Genomic DNA, 22699 nt, shown 5'->3' with positions numbered 1-22699 from the left:
CTGTCAAGTCCAGAAAGGTACAAAAGACATTGTTAAAATAGTCCATGTGACTACAGTGGTTCAACCATAAATTTATCAAGCGGCGAGAATACTTTTTGTGCGCAAAAACATAACAAAAATAACAACTTTATTCAACAACTTCTTCTCTCCGATGTCAGCCTCCTATGCAGTTGACAAAGTGAACACAGTGTAGGCTTCTGCGTTTATGTCCGAACGGTGGCTACTTATTGGCCCGACACTGTTCACTTGAGTAGCCCAATGCATGCATGTGACGCTGACACAGGAGCCGGCCAATAATGAGTCTGTATTCTGATGTAAACATGGAAGCGCTGCACTGCGTTCTGTACTTCAACAGCGTAAGAGAGAGAGCTCTTGGATTTCATCAAAAATATCTTCATTTGTGTTATGAAGATGAACGAAGGTTTGGAACAACATGAGGGTTAGTACTTAATTACAGAATTTAAATTTTTGGGTGAAGTAACACTTTAAGAAATGAGACCTTGTTGTAAAGTGATATCAGTAATTCTATTCAAAACGTTAAAACAATTAATCATTTTATATGTACTTTGTATTTTTAAATAATAATATTATAAATGTAAATAATAATGGACTGTACATTTTTATAATTTAAATATGTATTTTTGAAAGAAATGTGTCCGGTATCTCTGACATCCTCTTAATTTCTATTTCAACAGATCACCAGAAGACAAAGAACCAAATGTAGAATTTGATGCCACGCTGTTAGACGAAACCGAGAATCTTCAAGCAAATGAGATTCTATGGAATAATTTGACAGCAGAAAGTTTACAAGCGATGTGAGTTGCTCATTTCTCAGTCACATAAGATCACATATTAACTGGGTCAAAAAAATTTGCGTGAATGCTTGGTAGCATTAGTTGAACATTGATGAGTTATAGCACTTTCCAGTCTCTATATTCTGTAACAACTGCTATTTTTTTATGCTGCCAGTTGTAAGTGGTAGACCTGATATGGCAGATAAAGTGGTAAAGATGTGTGTTTGACTGATCTCAGGCTGAAGTCCACCTCAGAGGAGCTGCTCATAACCCAGCAAAGTTTGCGCAGCAAAGAGGAGCTCATGCTGGACCTGGAGAACAAAATAGAGGAATCTACCAAAACCTATGAGAAGAAATCGGAGTAAGAAAAAAGTATTTAACTCTTAGACCAGTGGTTCTCAACCAAGGGACCTCAGCAAACTTCCAAGGAGGCCACAAGATAATTATTTAATTATATTTAAAAAGTAATGCTAAAAGATTGAAATTCAGAAAGTGAAATCATATTTTTCCCCTGCAATAACTTTTTATTTTATTGAAAAACACAGAGAATTAAAATCTTCAGTGTTATATTGTGATCTTAAAGGGTTAGTTCATCCAAAAATGAAATTTCTGTCATTAATTAGTCACCCTCATGCCGTTCTAAACCTGTAAGACCTTCGTTCATCTTTGGAACACAAATTAAGATATTTTTGATGAAATCCTTAAATCCAAGGTTTTTTTTATCTCCCATAGAAAGCAACAAAAACTACCACATTCAGGACCCGGAAAAGTAATAAAGACATCAAATAGTCAATGTGACTTCAGTGGTTCAACCTTGAAGTTAACTTCAATGTTATGAAGCGACGAGAATACTTTTTTTTTGCACAAAAACAAAACCAAAATAACCATTTTATTCAACAATTTCACCTCTCCCTTGTCATTCTCCTATGCAGTTCATTATTGGCCGACGCTGTTCACGTGAACAGCATGATGCATGCGTGTAATGCTGACGCAGGAGCCAGCCAATACTGAGACGGCGTTCTGTTGTAGATCACGGAAGCTCTGCAATGCGTCTTCAACGTAAACTGCATAGGAGAATGACAAGGGAGAGACGAAATTGTTGAATAAAGTCTTTATTTTTGTTTTGATTTGACTTGTTGCTTCATAACATTAAGTTTGAACCACTGAAGTCCCGTTGACTATTTTAATGATGTCTTTAATACTTTTCTGGGTCTTGAATGTGGTTATTTTGTTGCTTTCTATGGAGGATAAAAAACCTCTGGGATTTCATCAAAAATATCTTAATTTGTGTTTCGAAATGAACAAAGCTCTTGCGGGTTTTGAATGATATGAGGGTGAGTAATTAATGACAGAAATTAAATTTTTGGATTAACTAACCCTTTAAATTGTGTTTAACTGTAAGTGTAGATAAATGAATTAATCAAAAAGTTTTACAACAGGCAGTGGTGCCATAAATACAGAAGAAATACCAAAGGGGGGAGGGCGGAGGGGTTATGTTGTATATAATATTGAATATTGTATTGGACAATGGGGGGTCCATGAGTCAGAAAGGCTTAACTACTGTTAACTGTTATATCCGTTAAACCAAACAATAACTAATGAAATGGACAAATTTTTTAAAATGACAAAAACTCAAATAGAATTATTAAAATTTTAACCAAAATTAATTTATAATAGCATGACATTGATACAAAAAAAACAGCATTAAAAGGTTAGTTTACCCCAAAATGAAAATTATCCCATAATCTATTAATATGCCGGGAGAGGTCACTCTTCTGCTGGAACACGACTTGCGTACGGTCGTTACCAGAAGCCATATTATAGTTTATTTAGATATAGTGATATGGATATTTTTCTTACAAAAATGCATCACTTCGCTTCAGAAGGCCTTTATTAATCCACTGGAGCCGTATGGATTACTTTTATGATGGATTGATGTGCTTTTTTGGGCTTCAAAATCTAAGGTACCATTCACCCCTATTATAAAGCTTGGAAGAGCCAGAATATAGCTCCGATTGTGTTTGGATGAAAGAAGATAGTCATATACACCTAGGATGGTTTGAGGGTGAGTAAATAATGGGATAATTTTCATTTTTGTGTGAACTAACCCTTTAACATCTCATTTCATGGCCATGTATTTATTTATTTGGTGAGTGGCCATGTAAATAGATTTATTAACCCAGCTGCATTAACTCTTTTTACATGACTTTGAAAAATTCAAGTAGGTTTTTACTAGTTGAAATAGTTGCCAGTGTCCATAATGTTAGTTTACACTAGTTGTGACTGTTTTTAATTCAGGAGTTACACAGTATGAAGCAGCAGTTTGTTTGTAGTGAATCCATTATTTGACTGAATGTCCATTCATGGTCATTCTCTTCATGTCAGCTGTAATATTGGATGCAGTAGTGAAGTGTGGAGAACTCAAGTGTTTCCATAGAGATTCATTAGGCTGAGCAGACCGCTGTGTGTTGACCTCAGCACCTCTGTGAAGATGAAAGGGCTGGGGCTGATGGAGCTCAATGAACTGTGCTGTTGTGCAGGATGGATGAGGATTTGTCCAGCTTCAGCACATTCTTTAAGGTCTGCTGGGTAATCCAGTACAAGAGATGCTGATATAATCACCTCTGCAAACTCAAATGAGCAGCACTGCTGTTCAGCTCTACACCTGAACTTCTCCAGCTGAACTCAATGCTAATGTCTGCAATAATTCATATTTTCTCACACTTTATGGACTTAATCGCACATATATAAGATGAAAATCTAAATGTAAAATTCATGACAATCAAGTTTGTAGTAATTGTTGTGAAACAGGCCTTGTCAAATTTAATAAAAAATTAACTGCGCTAATTAGTTGCATTCATTTATTAACCCTATAAAGCCTGACATGAAATAATAGAAAAATCAAGATTTTTTTTAAATTGAACAGTTTATTGAACAGTTTATTGACGAAATCTAAAGAAAAAGGGTTGCATATTTGTTTTTTGTTGTGTCATATTTGATACATCAGGTTTTTATGGCTCATATAGTAGGATATAGAAAAATATGCAGTTTGTTGCAGTTGTTGATATTTATATGGCCAAAAAGATGAAATTCTGATAACTTGTAAAGTAAATCAAAGAGAATGCAATGCAGTACCATGATGATTGAGAGATTGAGTACAAATATATATTCCTAAAAGCCTGATGTATCATATCCAATACTCATATTTAGCATGATTTTTCTAAATATAAAACAAAAAAAAATGTATGGACTATCAAGTAAACATAAGTTTCTTCAGTCCAGTTTGTGTTGTTCATCTTGAAATATTACTAACAATAAAAAATATGATTCTTACGTTTATTCAATAAAAAAATACTATTAAAAAAATAGAATACATTTCATACACACAAAAAAAAAGACAGCGGCACCACAACCTGAAGGGGTACGTTTTTAGAATTATACTAAAAGGCCTTTTATTTGGTAAAAAGTTTAAAACTATCAGTCAAATGACAGAAGGCATGTAGAAGGTTGTATGCAACGGGTTATTCAGCAAAATTTTGATTATGTTAATAATTTAGAGGCCATCGAAATTTGCATTTGAAATATGATTTAGTCAGCTTTATTGGGTATGTTTTGTAGTTTTATTGATTTCATTTTTGTAAATTTTGTAGCTTTGTAGTAAAAATTGATGACAGAAATAAACTTGACACTGCGTCTGCTCTCCCTCTGACATAACATTCTGAAAAAATCCTTAAAAAGAGATTAAAAAGAAGCGATCATTGTGGATTGAACAGCGTGATCTCTCTCTCTCTTCAGTGTGGTGTTGTTACTCAGTCAGAAGCAGTCTCTGGAGGAGTTGAGACAGACGGTCCAGCTGCTGCGCTGCTCGGAGGCCAAACTCATGGCACAGAGAGAACTACTGGAGCAGAAGATGCAGGAGAACGAGGGCAAAGAACCACCGCCTGTCGTCAATTACGAAGAGGACGCCCGCTCTGTCAACTCAATGGTAAGGCACCCCTTGGAGCTGCGTCCCAATTTGCGCACTCTCTCCTTATTAAAGAGTACAGAGATTAGAATTTGTGCGTCTCAAATCAGAGCACATTAAAATAGTATGCCAGAGGTGCCCAGATGATGTACTATTGTCAGTGAATTTTTGACATGTGTCCAAGCTCATGCTCATTTGAGCTCATATTAGCCACATCCCCCAATGGAAGAGGACTTTGTGACGGTCAGTTAATTTCAGTTAGTGCAGAATGGTCGAGGTCAAAGCTTAAAAGTTAAAGAAAGTCATATTACTAGTTGCAGAATAATGACTTCCTGGTCTGAAGGTGACCTTTTTGCTTCAGACTAAATTGGCCATGGCAAAAATTGTTGGGGAAAAGTCCCTGTGGTGAATGACAACTGTACTTGAGCAACAGCTGTTTTTTAACAACAATTTTTTTGTGGTCATATGAACAAAATTAGTAAATAAATATCACACACACACAAAAAAGAAAAATTAGCATATTGAAGGTCGTAATAATCTCTATTGTAATCTCTATAATATAATGTTTTGCTCTAATTAATATATATTAATACATATACTATAGATCTACTTTTATTTTACAATTTTCAAATGTAACGTTTGTGTGTAGTTAGTTGTCTGGGCAAATAAACATGAAATAAATGTTACATTTCAAATCAAATAATTTTACATAATGTAACACTTAAGACTGTAAAATTGCCAGTCATACAAGGGAATAATATGCTCTGAAACATATGTTAAATCATAATTACTGCCTTATATAATTTACAGGGTTTCTGCAGGTTCACCCTTCCACAAATGAAGGCCTTAAAAAGTCTTAAAGGAATAGTTCACCCAAAAATGAAACTTCTGTCATCATTTGTCATCATTACAATTATTTTTTTTTTTAAACATACTGTGGAAGTCAATGGGGTCCATCAACTGTTTGGTTACTGACATTCTTCGAAAATATCTTCTTTTGTGCTTAGCAGAAAAAAGAATACATTTACCTGAGATGCAAAATGATGATACGAAGTTGGGTTTTCTGAGAAATTGAACAAAATTAAGTGAGTTTACAATCAAAACAAAAACAAATATCTGTCAATGGGGAATGAAAACTTGTTTTCATTCCTGATAAATTAAGAGGATTTTTCTGACCCCGTTGGCAGATATTTGTTCTTTTTTTTTAATCAGAAACTCTATTCATTTTAATCAGTTTCACAGAAAACAAGACTTCTTGTAATGCAGATGAGCTTTAAAGATGCAGGAGAGGATCCAATTGCAGTAATAATATGTATTAACAAAAGAACCAAAAAACACATGGAGCAGAACATCTAGAAACAGAGAAAACAAGAATAAAGGACACCAACAAAACAGCCATGTAGGACAAGACCTGACAAAGAACATGGGAAAACACGGGGGTTTAAATATAAAAGATAACAAGGGGCTAACAAGAGGCAGATGGAGGTGATTAATCATCATGGAAACAAACAAGAGTAACAATGGGAACAAAGAAGGCAGCAATGAAAACAAACGAAAAAGGAATAAATCATAGGGGTGAAACCCTAAAAAAAAAGGGGAGCAGAAATTACACTTCAAATTAAAAGTCCTACAACACAAAAAAGCCGGGACATAAGACAGGAATATAGCACTTATTATATAATTTAGACATTTTCACTGTGAAACAAGATAAAATACTGAGAGTATGATGATCAGAAGGTACAGTGAAAGTTATGTCATTCGAGTGGTTGGGAGGTGTTTTTTTTGTAAAATGAATTAAAAAGTAATGGTGATCAGTAGGAAGTTGTATTTTTAAACTTTGAAGTGTTGTTAATGCAACCCGTGTTTCTCCCTAGACATATTGTGTTCCCTTCACTTTATTCCTTAAATTTTCTTTACTCTTAAAAAGGTCTTTAAAAAGTTTTAAATCTACCTTCATGAAACTTGCAGAAGCCCTGTTTTACCAGTGAATCAGAGAGGTGAAAATCATTTACATATAACAACTGCTATTACTAACAGTAATTTTGACTTCTTAAACCGATTGTTCCCAAGAGCACTCCCAACACAATTGTAATATGTGTCCTGTGATTTGAAGATATATGTGCATTTTGCTGTGTAATATTGAAGTTGTCTGAAGAGGGCAGTGTGTTCTCAGTTTTATTACTGCTTTTTTTTTTTTAACCAATGCAGTGATGCACAATATGATTTATTAATACTTTTAAAAATAAAAACTTTGACTACAGGGATTGTAAATACGATTTATTTTCTTTTTCTAAAAGTTGTCTTTTTTAATAAATGTATATGTATCCTAATGTACTTGAACACAAGTGTATTATTTTTGTCTTGGAAAACAGTGTTTTGGCTGAAAATCTGTGGGTTTACCATGGTACAGTGTTTTATTATTATGGTGTACAGTATGTCTAAAACATAATACAGGTGCTAGTCATATAATTAGAATATCATCAAAAAGTTGATTTATTTAAATTCCATTTAGAAAGTGAAACTTGTATATTATATTCATTCATTACACACAGACTGATATATTTCAAATGTTTATTTCTTTTAATTTTCATTATTATAACTGACAACTAAGGAAAATCCCAAATTCAGTATCTCAGAAAACTAGAACATTACTTAAGACCAATACAAAGAAAGGATTTTTAGAAATCTTGGCCAACTGAAAAGTATGAACATGAAAAGTATGAGCATGTACAGCACTCAATACTTAGTTGGGGCTCCTTTTGCCTGAATTACTGCAGCATGGAGCATGGAGTCGATCAGGAGTCGATCAGTCTGGCACTGCTCAGGTGTTATGAGAGCCCAGGTTGCTCTGATAGTGGCCTTCAGCTCTTCTGCATTGTTGGGTCTAGCATATCACATCTTCCTCTTCACAATACCCCATAGATTTTCTATGGGGTTAAGGTCAGGCGAGTTTGCTGGCCAATTAAGAACAGGGATACCATGGTCCTTAAACCAGGTACTGGTAGCTTTGGCACTGTGTGCAGGTGCCAAGTCCTGTTGGAAAATAAAATCTGCATCTCCATAAAGTTGGTCAGCAGCAGGAAGCATGAAGTGCTCTAAAACTTCCTGGTATACGGCTGCGTTGACCTTGGACCTCAGAAAACACAGTGGACCAACACCAGCAGATGACATGGCACCCCAAACCATCACTGATTGTGGAAACTTTACACTGGACCTCAAGCAATGTGGATTGTGTGCCTCTCCTCTCTTCCTCCAGACTCTGGGACCCTGATTTCCAAAGGAAATGCAAAATTTACTTTCATCAGAGAACATAACTTTGGACCACTCAGCAGCAGTCCAGTCCTTTTTGTCTTTAGCCCATGCGAGACGCTTCTGACGCTGTCTGTTGTTCAAGAATGGCTTGACACAAGGAATGCGACAGCTGAAACCCATGTCTTGCATACGTCTGTGCGTAGTGGTTCTTGAAGCACTGACTCCAGCTGAAGTCCACTCTTTGTGAATCTCCCCCACATTTTTGAATGGGTTTTGTTTCACAACCCTCTCCAGGGTGTGGTTATCCTTATTGCTTGTACACTTTTTTTCTACCACATCTTTTCCTTCCCTTCGCCTCTCTATTATTGTGCTTGGACACAGAGCTCTGTGAACAGCCAGCCTCTTTTGCAATGACCTTTTGTGTCTTGCCCTCCTTGTGCAAGGTGTCAATGGTCGTCTTTTAGACAACTGTCAAGTCAGCAGTCTTCCCCAAGATTGTGTAGCCTACAGAACTAGACTGAGAGACCATTTAAAGGCCTTTGCAGGTGTTTTGAGTTAATTAGCTGATTAGAGTGTGGCACCAGGTGTCTTCAATATTGAACCTTTTCACAATATTCTAATTTTCTGAGATACTGAATTTGGGATTTTCCTTAGTTGTCAGATGTAATCATCAAAATTAAAAGAAATAAAAATTTGAAATATATCAGTCTGTGTGTAATGATTGAATATAATATACAAGTTTCACTTTTTGAATGGAATTAGTGAAATACATCAACTTTTTGATGATATTCTAATTATATGACCAGCACCTGTAGTATCATCATTGTACCATGCCCATTAAATCTTTGTTATGGACATGTACATTATATTTCAGGATAAAAGCAAAGACAAGGTATCCAAGTTTGACACGCTCAGACACTCCATCGCTGGAATCATCCGCTCGCCCAAGTCTGTACTGGGCTCTTCATCAGTAAGTAGAGTCTGCTGCTTTTTCCATCAACACCTCCTGATTTCTATCCTGACCTGCCTTGACCTCCTGGGTTTTGTCCCTCTTCAGTTTTTCGATGTGATACCCACTAGTGAGAAACCGCTGGGCGAGCAGGAGTGGTATCACGGTGCCATTCCCAGGACAGAGGCCCAGGAGCTGCTAAAGCAGCAGGGAGACTTTCTGGTGCGCGAGAGCCACGGAAAACCTGGAGAATATGTGCTGTCTGTGTTTTCAGACGGACAGCGCAGACATTTCATCATTCAGTTTGCTGATGTGAGTACATGATCAGAAAGGTGTGCACCTCACTGATTTTAATTTATTTCATTTCATTTCATTTTATTCGGTGACCGGGAGGGGACATGTTCAGTTGACCTAGTTTTGTTGTGTTTGTGAATGGATTTAAAAGAAAAACTTAAATCCATTCACTGATATGTAAACTATCTTAGTTTTGTTTATTATTTGTGTGTGAAATTATATGTATATATAATCTCCGTTTGATCTCATTATCTCTTTACCCAATTAACATTGTTAATAACTACCATATAGCTACCATATAGCCTGTGTTTTGTAAATACTGTAAATGCCCGACAGTCATTCCAATAAAGCTTTGATTATATTACTATTTCTGTAGGCGCACAGGAATTTTACGGGAATTTAACATACAGTGGTGGTCAGAATTATTGGCACCCTTGATAAATTTGATCAAAGATGACTGTAAAAATAAATCTGCATTGTTTATCCTTTTGATCTTTAATTCATAAAATTAGCAAAAATCTAATCTTTCATTGAAGGACAAGAGTTGAAAGTGGGGGAAAAATCACAACACCAAAATACGTTGGCCACAATTATTGGCACCCTTTTATTCAATGCTTTTTGCAATCTGCTTTTGCCAAGATAACAGCTCTGAGTCTTCAACTATAATGCCTGATGAGTTTGGAGAACACCTGACAAGAGATCAGAGACCATTCCTTCATACAGAATCTCTCCAGATCCTTCAGATTCCAGCTCCATGTTGGTGCTGCTTCTCTTCAGTTCACTCCACTCATTTTCTTTAGGGATCATCAGGGGACTGGGATGGCCATGGCAGAAGCTTCATTTTGTGCTCAGTGACACATTTTTGTGTTGGTTTTGATGTTTGTTTTGGATCATTGTCCTAATGGAAGATCCAACCACAGCCCATTATAAGATTTCTAGCAGAAGCGGTCAGGTTTAGATTTTTTATCTGTTGGTATTTGATAGAATCCATGATACCATGTATCTGAACAAGATGTCCAGGACCTCCAGCAGAAAAATAGGCTCACAGCATTAAAGATCCAGCAGCATATTTAACCGTGGGCATGGGGTACTTTTTATCCATGTGTGCACCAAACCCATCTGGTGGGTTTGCTGCCAAAAAGCTCTTTTTTTAGTTTCATCTGACCATAGAAGCCAGTCCCTTTTGAAGTTCCAGTCTTGTCTGACAACTGAATATGCCTGAGATTGTTTCTGGATGAGAGCAGAGGATTCTTCTTGAAACCTCCCCGAACAACTTGTGGTGATGTAGGTGCTGTTTGATAAATATTTTTTAGGCTTTCTGAGATTCAAGACTCAACTAATCTAATTCTCCTGCTGTGATCCTTAGAGAGTCTTTGGCCACTCAAACTCTCCTCTTTACCGCACATTAGGACGATTTCAATGCTTTAGCTATTTTCTTACAGCCACTTTCTATTTTGTGAAGCTCAACAATCTTTTGCTGCACATCAGAACTATATTCTTTGGTTTTACTCATTGTGATGAATGTTTAAGGGAATTTGGCCTTTGTGTTTCCTCATGTTTATTCTCCTGTGGAACAGGAAGTCATGGCTGGACAATTTCATGTTCATGATCACCCTGGTGTGCTAAAAAATGTAAATATGAATGGGAATATCCTTCAGAGATATTTTACTCATAAAAAATTCTAGGGGTGCCAATAATTGTGGCCGACGTGTTTTGGAGAAAAACATTTATTATTCATAATGTGATTTTATTTTATTTTATTTTATTTTATTTTATTTTATTTTATTTTATTTTATTTTATTTTATTTTATTTTATTTTATTTTATTTTATTTTATTTTAGAGCTTACTGTACTGTGTCTGATTTCTGTTGCCTGTTTTGTCTGCAGAATCAGTACAGATTTGAAGGCACTGGCTTCCCCACCATCCCACAGCTCATAGAGCATCATTACACGACTAAACAAGTCATCACCAAGAAATCTGGGGTCGTGCTCCTGAACCCTGTCATAAAGGTGAAACATTGTTTCTCTTTTCATTTTAACAAGCTGTTCTGCTCTCAGTAGTCATTTACTATGGCACTTCTAAGGCCATCACTGTATTTCCAATATGAAGCCATAAAGTTCCTTATTACAGAAATTCAGAGGGTACATTGCTCATTTTCCCTAACGTGTGCAACTACATTGGATATTAAATTGATGTCTTGCAGTGCAGTTCTCAAATCAACCTATTCTGCTGATGTAAAGTCCTGTGATTTGATGTGTTGTGTGTGTGTGTGTATTTTGATTTCTCTTTGGCTATGGAAAAAGATTGTAGCGGTTTAGAAAATATCACTTTGGACTCCTTTCTTGATAGTGGTCCACACTGGCTGGATTCCCCCCGGGAATGTCTGTGTCTGTGTGTGTGTGTGTGTGTGTGTGTGTGTGTGTGTGTGTGTGTGTGTGTGTGTGTGTGTGTGTGTGTGTGTGTGTGTGTAAATCCGTCAGGTCGGATGATTACCTGCCATGCTGTTCCTCTGATGGGTTTTTGATGACATGGGTAAAGCACTCCATCCGAACATGTTGACTGAAATCATTATAGTGGTGATGTTTCTGCTGCGGCATGCAAGAAACACTGTCAGACCCCTCTGAATGCTGGGATACATTCAGACTGTGTAGAGCTGCACATTTAATTGACAAAATTTAAATGGTCATGTGTGATTATTAAACTGTCATTTAATTACATATGTACCATGTACACTACTGTTTAAAAGTTTAGGGACAGTAAGATTTTTTTATTAAAAGAAATTAGTATTTTTATTCAGCATTAAACATTAAATTAAAAGTGAAAGTAAAGACATTTATAATGTTAAAAGAGATTTATATTACAAATATATGTTGCTCTTTTGGACTGTCTATTGAAAAAAATGCATCATGGTTTCCACCAAAATATTAAGCATTTTTCAAATTTGATAAGAAATGATTGTTGAGCACCAAATCAGCACATTAGATTGATTTCTGAATGATCATGTGACACTGAAGACTGGAGTAATGATTTTGAAAATTCAGCTTTGCCATCACAGGAATAAATGACATTTTAATATATATTCAAATAGACATTTTATATTCAATATTACTGTTTTTTTTTGAAGGCTTGATGAGCATAAAAGACTTCTTTCATAAACATTAAAAAAATCTTACCAGCCCCAAACATTTTAGCTTGTTCATATACTCTAAACACACATGATGCTCACAATGTGTTGTTTTTAGTGGGCCAGAGTGGACTGAAATATGTGAACGTATATGTGAAATATGTCCACCCAAACTCAACATGTTGTGAGGTTCGTTTGGCTTGCTTTAAAGTGGTATGTTGCTGCATTGTGAATGCAATTATTTTTCCACATATTTGCATAATTCCAAACATTTTTTAACCATACTTTAATATACAAATGTAATAGCCTGACACAGTTTCAATTTATCAGATTTTGAGTGAGGAACATTGATGAATCTTTCAAACTTGAACATTGATGAACATTGAGAAACACAATGATGAAAAAATTAGATAACATTTTAATATTAGATAGTAATGTTGTTGATCATGTTGTTGTTATTAATAATATTTAACTTGACTTTGTTCCAAATAAGAGCAAATGAGAGAGAACTGGGTTGTTATTACAACTAAATTAGACTAAAAATTGACTTTCAAATTTATGCACAATGTGAATGGCACTGAAAGAGGTCTGAGTTTGATTGAGAAAACGTGTGAACACATTTTAAAGAGTAACTGAAAACCAGTGAGTTTTCACTGGCAGCGGACAAAACATGATTTGGTTTGGAGCCATTTGTGCTTTTTTGTCTTGATATTTTAGCAGCAGCAACATGTTAAATATTTATCATATTGCAGTTCAGATTGCAATTAGCACATTTTGTTTTTGGCCAATTTGGGCAGCCCTAGTAGACAGACATGGTGAAATGACAACATTACAGCTAAATTAAAGGCTGGCCAACACTATTTTTTATTTATTTATTTATTTATTTTTTATCAGATTTTCAAAATGTGAGAGACCACAAGCATGATGATAAAAAAAAAAAATCATACATTTAACAATTTTGTTCCTATTGTGTGTGGAGTGCCACAATGTGGCCAAGACCGCACACCACACATTAACAGATTCTATTCACAAACAACCAGAGTCCTGACTGTGAACATGGGTAATCTCGCAAAATCTCTACCAGTCAAATGTGACTGTAAACAAATATGGCGAACGACGGGCAAGAAGAAATGGCGACACAATAGTTTTTGGACTGTTTTTTTTATATATAATTTGCAGGAAAATAAGAAAAACGTTTGGATGAAGTTGTGTTATGCTTCCGTCTTCTATCAGCTTGCTTTCTGATTGGGTATCATTTTGTTCCAAGTGATAGTCTGCAAGAGTGTGTGCAAGTTTACCCCCACACAACAGGATTTCTGATCATAAATATTCAACATGTTGGATATTTAAAATTTGATATCGGTGTGGTGCCGGCATTCTTTTGAACAGATTCAGTCACTCTTAACACACCTCACACCACAGGAAAATCTGATAAGATAATCTGTAGGACCATCAAGATAATTGGGACTTTACCTAGGATCGTTAGAAGGGGAGAGTTGGGCCCAAAATCGGCCGATTATCTTGTAGTGTATGGCTGTCTAAACCCAGAAATTAACCCAGTTTTGATGTGGATACTGCTGCTTGTTTCATTGTGTTTAGTTTTGAATAAGCATGTTGAGTGAAGTGTCAACACTGCAGATCAATCTCATGATGTTTAGAGTAATGACCCTTTAATTGATGCTATTATCAGTGTTGTAGTAAATGTCTGTTCACATTACCACTGCTGTAAATGTTTTGAGGTTTTAGAAATTGATTTTTTTCTTTGTTTTTTAGGTTTTTTATTTTTATTTTTTTGTTTGCCCACACTATCAACATACAGTAACATATATTCATGTTAGAGAATGTACAAAACCTCAAAAACAAGAAGTAAAAAATTCATAAAAGTAAAGAACAAGTAGATGTAATCACAAGTTTAAAAAAAAGAAAAGAAAAAAGGATGTATGCAAACGTAAACACGACAAGAAACATAAAGGTCACAATATTTTAGAGCAGTCTTTACATAGGAAATAAAAGGAAATTAAAGGAAGAGCCAGAATTTGTCAGATTTTTTGTCATGTTTATCGTGGGTGAGCTTTTCAAGTGGCAATCATGTAGCAATCTGTGATATCCACATTCTAAAAGAAGGAGCCTGTGATGCAGACCAAAGTAACAGAACGCATCTTTTAGCTAAATATACCAGGACAATGAATAACTGTATTGCATCTTTTTTTAAACGGACTATTCACATTAAGATTCAATAAATACAAAGCTGGGGTCATATCAAAGTTTAGTCCAAGAAGATCTTTCATTACACTATGTATTTTCTTCCAATATGGCAAAATTTTGTCGCAGTACCAAAAACAATGAATGAATGTACCTTTATCATTTTTACTTTTGAAACACAGGCCTGTAGCATTGATAAACATCTTCTTAATATGCAACGGTGTAAGATATATCCTGTTAAAAAATGGATCCCCAAGTACATTTTGGGTATACATTATTGCATATAACATCCTAGTCATTCTCTTCAATGGTTTGACCAATATCCTTCTCCCACACTCTCTTCTGTCCCGGTAAGGCAGAGGTGCAATTACTAGACAAGATGTCATATGTCCTTGATACTGATCCCTTTAAACTGATTGAATTCAGATTATCAAAACTGATTGAATCTATTTTTGGTTTTAAGAAATGCCGTAACTGAAGATATTTGTAAAAATTGGACTTTGGAACTTTATATTCCTCCATAATCGGCTGGAAAGACTTTAAAGTGCCCTCTGAAAATAAACGAGATATTTGAGAGATTCCGAGATTCGGCCATGCTGATAGACCAATATTATGGAGCGTTAAAGGAAAATCAGGGTTAAAAGAAAGTGGGGAAGACAGGGAGAAATTTTTAAGTACTGTATGTCTTAACATCTCTCCAGGCTCGAAGAGTGTTTGATATGGTAAAATCTTCTGAAATCTTCTTTTTGTGTGTTTTAATAGTCTTTGAACCTCTTTGAATCCTCAAATGTAGCTTACAGGTCTACATTCACTATTAGGCTACGTCCACACGAAGCTGGAGCTTACCCTAAACCGATCTTTTTTTTTTTTCTCAAAAAATATCTGCGTCCACACGAAACCACTGAAACGACTCAAAATGATGTAGTATACATGCCAGACCATTATGTGGCGCTATAATTCTGCAGAGAGATGCACTTAAAGCAGACTTGGAGCATGCGCATAAACCTTGCGCGCTGTATACAAACTGTAGTAAAGCTTAAAAATAACGCTTTATTTTGGCTCAGTAGCTTCTGCAGCACGAACAAAAGCATCTAGAGTCTGCTATTGCTGTTGTTGTTGCTGTTTTGTGCTGTTAGCGGCGTCTGACTAGGGTCGAAACGTGGGGTGATGACTTCATCATTTCAGAAAATATACGGATTGGCTGTCCACACGATAACGCAAAGACGGCGTTTTCAGATTTATCCACTCTGGGACCCGGTTTCAAAAAATAGCGGTTTCACCTTTCAAAAGCGCCAGATCTGTGTGAGCGAAACGCCAATCCGATACAAAATTTGTGCGTATTCACAAAAACGTGTCTCCATGTGGGCGGGGCCTTAGTTTGTGATCAGTAAAAGCAGTTTGGGTCAACTCTAAAAGTTCAAATAAACACACTGACAGAAAATCATAGACAAGATATGCTTAGTAAATATGTCTTTTAAAGTGCCCCTATTATGCCTTTTCGGATATTACCTTTCATGCAGTGTGTAATATAGCTGTTTGTGAATGTAAAGACCGGAACACATCAAGACGACGCCGACGAATTAGTGGTGACGAAAGCAGACTGCGGGGTTGGCTCACGTCAGCAGCGTCTTTGTCCAAAGTTGCCATGACACACCAAACCGACGCTCGACACCCGACAGCCAAGTAGCACGTCATTTTGCACCTGCGCGAGATGAAATGTCTTTCCGTACCAGCAGGTGGCAGTAGCGGGGCAAATCAGAATGTCCGACGGACCGACGAGCTCCGACGCTGATTCAACATTTCGAATCGGCCGAAAAAAAGCCGACGAGGACCAACTTCAGCCGACGGTGCGGAACACACTGAGAAAACTTAGTCGGCCGACGAACAAAAACTGCCCAACGGCCGACCGCCAGCTTGGGGCGTTCCGGCCTTAAAAGATCTGCAAAGTTTTAAAGATCAAAGTGCACAACAAATAAAGTTAGTGTATCCTAAAAGAAAGAACTGTTTCTGAACTGGCGAAAAGAGTCAACAATTCCAGTCTCACTACCTGTTACATACCAACAGATTTGCATAATTCCAACCTATGGTCTACATTGGCTGCCCGTGATCAACATCTAATTTGACCTGCCCTGAAACGCTGTAGTTGTAGTTGAGACTGGAAGAGTTTGGTTCTTGTTGTCGACATGTCGAGAAGATGTAGATTCAGCTCTGCGAATCCACTTCACTGCGTATGTACTTCAAAAGGACGAGGACTGAATTGATACTGAAAAACCAATGACATTGTTCATATCACTGTGTATCAAGCACTGAAGTAGCATACAAAGCTAAAATTCATATATGGTAACAGTTTCGTTTCCGACTTACAACACACTGGGCCGTCTGACCAATCAGAGCAGAGTAAGCTCTCGGAAAGGAGAGACTGAATCTTTGAACAAACCCTTTTCAGACTATTTGAGAAATGAGGTGATATGCAATGTATATTTTGAGAAAATTAATGTGTTTTTAATGCTTGGATGCATGTAAACCTATTGTAGGAAAACAAAACAAACAAAAAAACAAAACAAAATTAGCTACCTTTTAAAATAGCATAATAAGGGCACTTTAAAAGAATATTCTGGTTTATTTACCTTGTGTGATTACCTTGAGTTTGTATTTTTCAAAGATAAATGGATTGTGTACATATACCTCTTTCTGTATTGCTGTTATAACAATAGTGTGTTGATTGTCAAATTAAATTGTAAAAGTAAAAAAGGATGTTTTTGGAGATCTTCAAAAGATATCCCAGTATGTCTCTGTCTATGCGAGTGCTTTCGGAGAATGAGGTGATAATTGCATCATTATCATCCATCAGAGCAGTAGCACAGTGACTGACCCACAGGACGCTCAGCATCTATCTTCTCTTTGTCTCTGCACGAGTCATTAGTTCATTAATGAACGTGTTAGAAAGATAATTTGCTATTTTTGTTTGTTTGCTCAGGATAAGAAATGGATCCTCAATCATGAGGACGTCATTCTTGGAGAACTCCTTGGGAAAGTAAGTCCACATCCATTGTGCTTGGGTATAAGAACATTCATAATATTACATACATACACTACCATTCAAAAGTTTGGGGTCATAAAGTATAATAAGGGACAGTAAAGATATTTATGTTACAAAAGATTTCTATTTCAAATAAATGCTGTTTTTTTTTTTTTTACCTTATATTAAAAAAAAATCCTGAAAAACATTTATGAAAAAACGTTTGAAATGTTTGTAAAAAAAAAAAAAAAAAAAAAAATTAAAAATCTTATTAAGCCCAAACTACCGTTCGGTAGTATATACAGTACTTAAAGATTACCATATTCATGGTACATAAAAAAATTATGGTAGGACCTTATGCAAAATTACATATTTTCACAATTGACAAGGTTGCCTGAATGATTAAGTTGACTCGTCAGTCTAAAAATGACAGCAAAAAAAAAAAAAAACTAAGTGACTTCAAGTAGGTTGTTGGACAATTAGTCATCTATAGTGACACTTTCCTAGTACTACTACTTTGGTATGTCAAGAAAGCCATGTTCAAGGATTAGTTCACCCAAAAATGAAAATTATCCCATGATTTACTCACCCTCAAGCCATCCTAGGTGTATATGACTATCTTCTTTCAGCCAAACACAATCGGTGTTATAGTAAAAAAAAAATATCCTGGCTCTTCCAAGCTTTATAATGGAAGTGAATTGAACCTTAGATTTTGAAGCCCAAAAAAGCTCATCCATTCATCAATCCATTCGGCTCCAGGGGGTTAATAAAGGCCTTATGAAGTGAAGCAATGGGTTTTTGTAAGAAAAATATCCATATCTTTATAAACTATAATCACTGGCTTCCAGTAACATCTGTACGCAAGTCGAGTTCCAGCTGAAGAGTGACCTCTGACCTGATGTATGATGTAGATAGTGGAGAGTAGACACCTCTCACGTAGGCATGTGACGGTATCAAATTTTCATGTTGCGATTAATTACTGAAGCTTTTATCACGATATACAGTATTATCACGATATTGAAATAAGTTGCAAAAAAAAGTGTTGTCATAGTATAACAGGTTTAAGAACTCTTTTTGTAATAACAAAAAAACTCTGAATGTTTAAATACAATACAATACACCAAAAATATATAAAGTAAAATTTTTCAAACAGATAGAGAAGAACAGTAGGTAACACTTTACAAATAGGTCTCGTTATTTAATGCATTAACTAAGATTGAGCAATAGCTACATTTGTTACAGAAAGTTTTATTTTTTGTTAATGTTAGTTAAGAAATACAACTGATCATTGTTGGTTTTATCTCCGTTCCATTAAATAAGTTCTTTTGATTTTAGTAATGTTATTAAACAGTAACTAAGAAATTACTATTAACTAAGAATAAATAATGCTTTAAGTATTTTTCTTTGTCAGTTTGGTAATAATGAATTGGCATGTTAACTAGTGAAGCCGTATATCTCAAAGTTTTACTGAACAATAACAAATAATCTGGACATTTCTAATCATTAGGGCATGTTGTAGTCCAGATTAAAATATAAAAATGTTTAAGTTTGAAAATAAATAGCCTATTAAGTCTTTAAGTATTAAAGGGTTAGTTCACCCAAAAATGAAAATAATGTAATTTATTACTCACCCTCATGTTGACCTTCGTTAATCTTCGTAATGCAAATTAAGATATTTTTGTTGAAATCCGATGGCACCGTGAGGCCTGCATAGCCAGCAATGACATTTCCTCTCTCAAGATCCATAAAGGTATATATTTAAATCAGTTCATGTGAGTTCAGTGGTTCAATATTAATATTATAAAGCGGCGAGAATATTTTTGGTGCGCCAAAATAAACCAAAATAACGACTAGTGATGGCCAATTTTAAAACATTGCTTCAGGAAGCTGAATCAGTGTGTCGAATCAGTGGTTCAGAGCGCCAAAGTCACGTGATTTCAGCAGTTTGGCGGTTTGACGCAATCCGAATCATGATTCGACACGCTGATTTATTATGCTCCGAATCTTCCTGAAGCAGTGTTTTGAAATCGGCCCTCACTAAATAAGTCGTTATTTTGTTTTTTTTTTGGCACACCAAAAATATTCTTGTCGCTTTATAATATTAATATTGAACCACTGTACTCACATGAACTGATTTAAATATGTTTTTAGTACATTAATGGATCTTGAGAGAGGAAATGTCATTGCTCCCTATGGAGGCCTCACGGAGCTGTCAGATTTCAACAAAAATATCTTAATTTGTGTTCCAAAGATTAATGAAGGACTTACGGGTGTGGAACGGCATGAGGGTGAGTAATAAATTACATTATTTTCATTTTTGGGTGAACTAACCCTTTAAGTATTTGGTGCTGTGATGAACAACATTGAGATTACAAAAAAATTATTGGCCGTTTGAGGCATTTTAAAAACTTCACTAGCCCAGTTGCTTTGTTTGCGGGGTTTCCGGGGTAACCGCTGCATTCTGCTGTTCCATCAGCGCCCTCTGCTGTCAGAGAGTGAATGCGCACTTTCATTCAGCACGTCTCCTTTCCGTCATGTGCTTCTCATGCACATTGGGCTTGTTTACATCTGAGCGCCTGTTCTTTTGACGCAGCATACAGCGGTGTTGTACATTTTATACGGTTGATGGGGAAAGTATTCTTAAATGCATTATAAAAATTGTAATAATTGGTAAGAAATTATTATTTACGGTATTTTGAAATGCCCACAATAACAATATTGTGCATATTCATTATCGCGATATATCGCATTACCGAATATCGGCACAAGTCTACTCTCACAATTCAAACAAATAGGACAGCAAACTCAAGCTCCTCTTCTCGTATATCGAAATCCTCCATCATTTCTCTTCAAAAATTCTCATTTTAGACTTCTAATTCGTGACCCTGTTTTGTTTTTCCTCTATCCTATTTTTTGGGTCAGAGGTTATTCTTCCGCTGGAACTAGACTTGAATATGGCTGTTATTGGAAGCCAGTGATTATAGTTTAAAAAGTTATAAATATGGATATTTTCCTTACAAAAACTCATTGCTTCACTTCAGAAGGTCTTTATTAAATGCCTGGAGCCATATGGATTTATGGATATATGCCATTAAGGTACATGTCTAGAAAAACTGTCATTGTTCTTTTTGGTATTTTTTGTTATTTTAAATGAAATGAGATGCTAAGTGCTTTTGGAAAAATGTTGTTTTAGGGAAATTTTGGTGAGGTTTTTAAAGGAACGCTGCGAGATAAAACTCCGGTGGCCGTGAAAACTTGCAAGGAAGATCTACCACAAGACCTCAAGATAAAGTTCCTCTCAGAAGCCAGGTGAACACACATTCACCATTGTCATACTTTCTCATCATCTCATTTTTCAAACCTCAAGAAATAATGTTCACTTCGTTCAGATTCTTCTAAAAATAAAGATGAGCAATGAAATAATGTGGTCATGTCCATGTTCATTTATGCTTTCTCCACCTCTAGGATCCTGAAGCAGTATGATCACCCGAACATTGTGAAGTTAATAGGCGTCTGTACCCAACGGCAGCCCATTTACATAGTAATGGAGCTTGTACCAGGTCAGTAAACTGGATCTTTGTCTCAGCCATTAGCCACTGAAACCCATTCTCGTTAAAAGTTGTGTCGTACACTTGTTTGGGATGTTGGTGTCTCTTTTAATTTATTGCATATCTGTAGCTCATTTACTTTGCCATTTTTCAATAGGCGGGGACTTTTTATCATTCTTAAGGAAGAAAAAGGAGGACCTCAAGACAAAGCAACTGGTAAAGTTTGCATTAGACGCTGCTGCCGGAATGGCGTACCTGGAGCTAAAAAACTGTATACACAGGTAAGAAAAACTGAAATGCTTCAGATTTAATAGTGATGCACCTTATCCTAACAAAAAAACGTGTCAGGTTATCAAAAGAATGTAAACAATATTATATACAATATTTTGCATAACCAAAACTCCTGTTTCTCATTACTGTTTCTGGGTGTTTTACTTTTTTTGAATCTCCATTTATTCGTAGCAGGGATTGGGTGTTGTTAAGAATTGTGCTATAATAACACCTACAAATGCAACTCATTATACACTACATATCTGTCTCCTTCAGATTTCTGTCCTCCTCTTCCTCCCTGTTGCTCTGTTCTTTGTCCTCATATCCATCTTCCTGATCTTTAAATGTAGGCCTTCTTTTTTTTAAAGAAATCATCTAATGTATTTTGTCTGAACAATTTTGCCATTCTACACTCTCTCTGTTCTGAACAACTGATTAGTCATTCAGAGAACTTATTTTTGTCATTATGAAAAATTTACAGATGTCCGTACCTCGGTGACCTCATAGCTGGAAAGTGGCTTTTTTGGTCACTGTTAGACAGACCTTAATAATGATAAAAAATAAAGATATGACATCCAAAGTATGTAAGGTAGTACAACTAGATCTCTTTTATTGAATCCAAAAGGTTTTAATTTAGTTGCCATTTCATTTGTAATTAATATTTCTTAAAACGTAATAAATGTATATATTTTTTTATTCTGGCATGATTTTATAACATCATATAATAACATAGTGCAAAATAGTATTAAAATTATGTGTAGAAGTCGTTGCTTTGTTATGAGAAAGAATGTCCAGAAAAATGAATTTCATTGATGTCATTCGGAGTAACCAATATAAAGGAACCATTTTTGATCAAGTCATGTGGTCAATATCATGTTACATCATTCAGACACCTGCAAAGGGCCACATGGTCATGAAGAAAAGTAACTTACTCTCTCTTAACTATTTGAAAAATTCATGTTTTCACTTGCTCAATATGCATGTCCTGAAACATCAGGTCATTTGATGCAACTGCTGTGAAACATGGAAAATGTTGTAATATATTAAAAGCTTGTACTAAATATAAAATGATTGATTGTCCTTTTGGTATCAGCCTGTTAGCATTGTCAACCTGTTAGCATTGTTTGATAATACAGTCACTTGGTATAACCGAAATTTTGGTTAAACCGAATGACTTTTTTGGTGACAAATTTTGTCCATCTTGTAAATGACAAAAGCAGTGTTAATTGATTGATTATAAAAACCAAATAATCTCATTGTAAACACTTAATAAAACTTCAAA

At 35.7% G+C, this 22699-nt stretch overlaps 1 protein-coding gene across 4 annotated transcripts in view; it reads left to right on the top strand.

Annotated features, from left to right (window-relative positions):
* Nucleotides 1-22699, top strand: part of fer (fer (fps/fes related) tyrosine kinase) — a 56972-nt gene that overhangs the window by 18249 nt on the left and 16024 nt on the right. For all 4 annotated transcript variants that reach the window (XM_048189993.1, XM_048189995.1, XM_048189994.1 and 1 more), the window contains 10 exons: nucleotides 696-815; nucleotides 1033-1155; nucleotides 4590-4779; nucleotides 8885-8980; nucleotides 9068-9271; nucleotides 11141-11263; nucleotides 17558-17614; nucleotides 20793-20908; nucleotides 21065-21159; nucleotides 21305-21428. In XM_048189993.1, coding sequence (XP_048045950.1) covers nucleotides 696-815; nucleotides 1033-1155; nucleotides 4590-4779; nucleotides 8885-8980; nucleotides 9068-9271; nucleotides 11141-11263; nucleotides 17558-17614; nucleotides 20793-20908; nucleotides 21065-21159; nucleotides 21305-21428 — 1248 coding nt within the window. The remainder of the gene's footprint in view (nucleotides 1-695; nucleotides 816-1032; nucleotides 1156-4589; nucleotides 4780-8884; nucleotides 8981-9067; nucleotides 9272-11140; nucleotides 11264-17557; nucleotides 17615-20792; nucleotides 20909-21064; nucleotides 21160-21304; nucleotides 21429-22699) is intronic.

The sequence above is a fragment of the Megalobrama amblycephala genome, linkage group LG4, assembly GCF_018812025.1.
Source record: "Megalobrama amblycephala isolate DHTTF-2021 linkage group LG4, ASM1881202v1, whole genome shotgun sequence".
Taxonomy (NCBI): Eukaryota; Metazoa; Chordata; class Actinopteri; order Cypriniformes; family Xenocyprididae; genus Megalobrama; species Megalobrama amblycephala.
This window is presented reverse-complemented; position numbering and strand designations above follow the sequence as displayed.